The sequence below is a fragment of the Charadrius vociferus genome, unplaced genomic scaffold (genome assembly GCF_000708025.1).
Source record: "Charadrius vociferus isolate BGI_N301 unplaced genomic scaffold, ASM70802v2 scaffold206, whole genome shotgun sequence".
Taxonomy (NCBI): Eukaryota; Metazoa; Chordata; class Aves; order Charadriiformes; family Charadriidae; genus Charadrius; species Charadrius vociferus.
In genome coordinates this window covers 945,431-951,745 of record NW_009649137.1, presented here as the reverse complement: position 1 = coordinate 951,745, position 6,315 = coordinate 945,431, and the positions used below count along the sequence as shown (strand labels likewise).

At 35.4% G+C, this 6,315-nt stretch overlaps 1 protein-coding gene across 1 annotated transcript in view; it reads left to right on the top strand.

The window, feature by feature from the left end:
* LOC104289428 (chromosome unknown open reading frame, human CXorf22) overlaps nt 1–6,315 on the top strand; it is a 108,892-nt gene that overhangs the window by 64,384 nt on the left and 38,193 nt on the right. Inside the window, exon 2 of the mRNA XM_009888364.1 lies at nt 3,312–3,463. Coding sequence (XP_009886666.1) covers nt 3,312–3,463 — 152 coding nt within the window. The remainder of the gene's footprint in view (nt 1–3,311; nt 3,464–6,315) is intronic.

Genomic DNA, 6,315 nt, shown 5'->3' with positions numbered 1-6,315 from the left:
CCTCTCTCTACAGGGCAGCTGTCGGCTCTCTGGGGCTTTTTTTTTGTACGGTAGCTCGCACAACTCCAGCATGCGTGAGTAACGGTAACGCCTCATGAGAACACCCTGCCCTGTCCTGCGGGTCAGTATCCTTCCTTCCCGGGCTTGCCGTGAGGGGCTGGTACGCAGCCCGCTCCCCTGGCGCTTGCCAGGCCCTCCCTGAGGTGCAGAACATCGTTGGAGGAAAAGTGCATCTTGAGGCCCCGCTTTTGTTTTCTGCGTTTTTGCCGGGGGACGTCTGCCCGCAGGTTTGCCCAACCTGGTACGTCCTGTGTAAGAGGCTGCTCCGGCAGGTGTAGGTGCTTCTCTGTGTTCGGCTACTGCAAATGGAAAATACTACTATGGGTGCCTGAGCAGCTTATGAGACTGACTGGAATTTGCCAGTGAATTGGAAATTAATTTAAAATAGTTGGATAACTGGATAAACGGGAAAGAATAAGAGGCAATTCTTAGAGCCAAAGTTGTCTGAATTGCTTCTTGTGCGAGAGTCCTGAAGGAGGGAGCCAATTGTGGTTTATTGTTTTGTTGTGAGAACATGTAGGTGTCATTTCTATGATACTTGAAAAATACTCTCATATAGAAATTCAAAGGAGGCTGCTCATTTGGAGCTTGTAAGTCAGACTGAAATGAACCCCAGTCTTCCCAGTTCTATATTATCCTGAGGGTGTGAGCAATTTGAAGAGAGCTTCCTTGTTTGTTGAATCCATAGTTTCAATAGAATTACCTTTCTTGTATGTCTTTCTACATCAAGTCCCTTGTTGATAACAAATCCTGCTTAGCTTTGCTGGCAGGCTTTGCACTGTCCAGAAATTTTATCCCTCAAGAAGTCCATGAGTTCTTCATTATTTCAGGGAGTGTTATGTAGAAATGGATTGCTTCGCTATGGTGTGAACAACAAATTTGTGAAGTGTTCCAGATCAGCTGAAGGGTGCAACTTTTGAAGTTGTTTTTGCTTGGATTTCCATAGGGTTGATTGCTCTCCCTAGTGCCTCATTTCTGTATTGTGTTCTTTTAAGTTTTTTGAGTGGAATAGTCCGTTTGTGGTGCTTGTTCAAGATAGTATGATTACTTTTAATAGCATCTGATTAATTCTGGAAAAATACTTACCTAGCCAGACTTTTTAAGGGCAAATGGTTAAAGCATCTGATTAGTTCTGGAAAAATAATTGCCAACCCAGACTTTTTAAAGGCAAATAATGCGTCTTCACAATTCTAACCAGTTTAGCCCTTGACTTGTAACCTGTGTGGGCCCAGCAAAACCTAGCTGTGGTTAGTAGTTTTATATTGGTCTTTCATCTAGCTAATTTATTGTCTGTTAATTAAGCCAAAATTAGGATGAAAGGGTTGAACTGGCATTGAGGCGTGAACAGAAGCTGATACTGCTTTGTCTTCACAGCAACTTCAAATATGAATAAGTGTACTCCAGGGTGGTCATGAAAATGATTATCAGACAGTTGAAGTACCTTGGATAATTTCACCATCTGAGTAGTCAACATTTCTTTTTGAGGGCAAGAGTGGCCAAGACTGCGTATGCATTTTATCCCCTCTAAAATTTGCTAATTTGCATGATATAGACAGCTTGATTTTTATTGCACTATAATTGAAGGATTTTGTAGTGATCTGGGAATTGTTGAGAAAGTTCAATTTGGTAGGGCTGGGATTAATTTTTTTTGTTAGTTTTCATCAGCCTTATCAATGTTTCATGTGCTCCAGAAGTAGAAAGGCAGGGTCAACTTTAGAAAAAAGAAAAGGTCACTCAATCATAATTTGAATTTTTACCTCTTTGAGCATCTCATGCCTTTTACTGAGTATTTTAATGCTATTGTGCTTGAGACGACTAATATGACACTTAGGGGACAAGATTCCACTTCACATGCTCAGTTCCAGAAAGGTCTGTTGTGTTGCCCTTTCTCATTCCCAGACCCTAGACTGCAACTTGTGATTACATGGCTCTGAAGTGTACGAATCATCTGTAAATTTTCTGAGGCTTACATTCATAGAGTGCAAGAACTGAGAAATAAGTTTCCTTGAGCTGTTACAATGCATGGCCAAGAAATGCCTTTTAAGGAATTTAGCTCACAAAGCAGTTTTCCATAGGTTTCATTAAAGGTTTTCAGCACAATATATTCATTTTTGCTTGTATAGAATGAATATGCATGGCTGTTTAATTCTCTTTAGAAAGAAATTTTACACACTTCAAAATTAAAACATGGCTACACTTTCAAAATCAAGCCCGTAATCATGATGCATAGTACATAACAAATTTCCTTTAGCTGAATGTTTATACTGCTAGAAAAATTTTAAAGGAATATCAGGAGGTGCTCAGACAACAGAATCAACAAGCAGTAAATTATATGTTTGCACATTTCAAACATAAATTAGAACAGAAAAATTAAAGAGTACTCGGAGGACTCTCTTTAAGAAAACAAACATTAATTAAACTGGACATATAGAGCAGAAACCTCTTGTGCATAGAGTGATGTGAATTGTAAGGAGACTCAAACACCAGAGAACCTCTAGACCTTGCTATGAGGCTCTCCTAGGAACGTGGGAACTGCTGGATTTCCCACTATGTGCCAGTGGGTTACTCATGTATTTTGTTCAAGGAAAGATGTGGAGGGGGTGTTGGATATAGGTGGGTGCTTACAGACAACAAAAAATCTAGATTTATTTTTTGACAGAGAAAAAAGGTGCTTTCTGTCATCTGCTTCTGGTTTTTGGGGTTTTTTTTTTGGTCTTTCATTTGACCTGCAAAATTGGAGGTGCCATGGGCCCTACATGGGGGGCAGATTTTCAATGTACAGTGAGGCTTTTCTGTTGACATCAGCTGAATATCAGTCAGACTTGGAGAAAAAACTCTTATGCTGTCTCCTTTTGTTGCTGCTTTGGACTGAGATTTAATCTGTGTTACTTTCTCAGGCACTAAAAAGATTCAGCCTTCAGGAGTAGCTGACTAAATTTTGTGTTTCTTCAGATTTATTACAACAGTAGGAAAAGCTAGAGCTCCCTTGGAAAGGCTAGAAATGATATTTTGCTAAAACAAATCTTCCATGTAATTTGATGGGTTAGTATTCATTCTGTCTTTCTGTTTTACTGTAAAAAGTCTGGACTTCAGTAAATAGGAAGAGAAGTTTTATAAAATCTTGCATATTTTAAAGTTGATTGTGAACTTCAAATCAAGCTGTGTAATCATCTGAAAATGGACCAACTGTATATGTTTTTTAATCTAGAAACGTTTGACAATTAAAAAAAAAATGTTTTTTTAAATTGCAGTTTAAACTGATTGTGGAAAATCCAGAAAAACCTGTTGCATCTGGACTTCAAGTTACAGCTTTTGTGGAATATTATCCTGAGAGTGAAGAAGATCTTAAAGATAGACTACTTCTTTTAATAGAAGATGACATAGTTGATATCCCCCTGCTTGGGTATGACGGTCAAAAGTTCATATGCTGCCGTTACTATTTGCGGTTTAATGTTGTGGAAAGTTTGCTAATAAGTCACATATGGCTATGTAATTGACCTGTCAATTGCATTGAAAAGGAATAATAAGTTTCCTGGGTAAAGTAAGATTAGTGGGTGTTTGTTTTTGTTTTTTTTTTTTTTTTTTTTTCAGAGCAGCACACAGGTAAGAAGTTAATTAGGGTGATGTCCCTCTAAGATCCTAGAGAGAGTTTGGGGTTTTGTTTTTGCTTTATTCTAAGTTGGCTGTGATAATGTTGATAATTTCTAATTCTGTATGACCATTAGACAAGTTGACATCTACTCTTAATGTCTTCCCTCCTTACTGAACGACTTATATAAAGGCTTTTATAGTAATTGCCCATATTTGCAAAACTGGATTATAGTGAAACATATGTTGCCTAATTCTAAAAATGTGGTGTGTGTTTTAGAATAAGGTCACACATTCAAGGATCATTGTCATCAATGCGTGTGTCATTGTGTGTGCATATCTATGTGTGTGTACGTGGATGTATGTCTTATATATTGTATGTAACATAGAAATGGTTGGAAAAAGAAAGCTTCTAAATATGGTATATCAGATTTAGGCTAGGTGGTTATCTGAGGATGAGGAGGAATTGCTCTGGATTACCTTTCTCTCTCCTTTGTCTATAAAGAGAAATTAGAACAACAAATTCTGTTTACAAGTCCAGCGTTCAGATGCCTAAATTACAAAAGATGAATCCCACGCACTGTTGCAAATCATAGTTTTCATGAAAATCATAACATTAAAAATTACATGTACAGATGGAAAGGAATTTCCATGGAGATTATTCAGTATATTCCTTGTTTTTAAAACTCAAGCAATCCCACAAATGTCTCATGCTAGCTAGAAATGTGTAAAGTTTTGCCTTCAGATAAGTGGTACTTACTCCTATGCTTTGTTTCTGTCTTATGTCATGATCTTTTTCACTGATTTCCTTTTCCTCGTTTCATCTTAAGAATTCTGGATTTATTTTTTTTTAATTTTACTGTTGTACTGTTGTTAATGTAGGACACAGATTTAAGTCTGACATGGGGTTTTCAAGTTGTGTAAAAATTTTGTCTCTTTTTAGCAAAAGACTGTAGAGCATCAGAAGACGGAAATAAAAATTTCAATTAGTTGTTTTTTCTGTGTTGTTTGTAAACTCTTATTATCTTAGAACACAGTATTAAACAATATTATATCTTTCTTTAATAACTTTAGAGAAAATTAAATGGAAAGCCATAAATGCTTTTCTTTGAGAGACAGGGATGAATTTTCATAAGGTAATAGAGAACTTCAATAATTCAGTAATTCAATATGCTCATTTTACTATTAAAAATAGCTGTTTCTAAATGTTCATTTTCCTAGAAGAAAAAAGTTATTGGGGAGCACTTTAATTTTTTATTTTTTTAATTACCTATTTTTACATTATATGTTTAATTTTTAAATTGTATATTTTTAATTTTTTGAAAATTTTTATTAGATTAGTATTACGGAGATAAGACCTCTTCGGATGATAATGCTACCAGTCACACCTGTCTGGAATGGACTTGCAGTAGATTGTTAGGCATTTCAGATCTTCATTTTTAACTGGCTTTTGCAGGGGAAAAAAAAATTGACAGGCTACAATATTTATTTTTTTGTTTGTTTGGAAAAAACAAATATACTTTACGATTCTTTTTTAATCAGCCTTTTCCCAAATATATTTTGTGCAATGTTCTATTTTGGGGGACAGACACACCCCTTCCCCCTCATCTCGCTCCCCCGAATTTGTTTAATTCTGATGGGGTTTTTTTCACTTCCTCTTTAAAAGTTTGTGCATTTAAAAATATTTTTAATAATATTATATTAGTTCTACTGATGTATCAATGATAATATAGTAAACATTAATGCTAATTTTTCTAAAACATCAAGAATTGAAGTAAATGATTTTAAAAATGGTTAAGGCTATACTTAGATTTAGATGAAATTGCTATATATTTTTGTGACACACAAACAAAATTTCTTATCAGTGACAAATTCTGATTTTTGGCCAACTCAAAGATAGTGTTTATTTCCATTGTCTCTGGTGAATGTCACTTAGCTTGTGTACTGCCAGTGCCTTTGAAGAGTTGTGCATCTGCAAAACAGAATTAAGTTTTAAAGCATGTGACAGCAAGTTCAGAAAATGCATAAATATAATCCAAGATAATGTGTTATTGTATAAGAAATATTGGGAAGTTGCTGATACTATTTGGACTGGCCTCTTTAAATGTCTGCTACTTCTCTCTTACCTATTAGTTTATTTGTAGTCTTCTTTCTTTGAAGTCATATTGTTTTTCAGCTTTCATTTGTGTATGAGTTATAGGGTAATATGTAAGTATGTAAAATTCATTATGAATTTGTAGAAATTATGGGTCTGCATGTTTTGTCCATAGAATTTTATTGCAAGAAAAGTTCATGGGTGGTTTAGGATAAAAGTGTGAAAAAATTTTAATCTTTTTGTCAAAAATTTGTGTGATTCCTTCAATCGCATCTACTGTTCCTTTTAAGATAATCTTTAGTCTGGGATAAGATTCACTGAGAGCGTAGAAATTAATTTCCCATACAACATTAAACTGCAGTAACATTCCACTTATTTTTGTAACCATTTATTTGGTAAAAGATAACTTTATTTCTATTGTGCTTTAGTGACTTTAATGTCACGGTTATTTGGTTTGCAAGTAAAACAGGTGTTATGTATTTGCCTGGGTCATGAGACAAGATCCAGTGGTTAATCATCTTGATTTGTGGCTTGTGTACTTGATACAAGTTTTGGAGACCAAACAACATTCT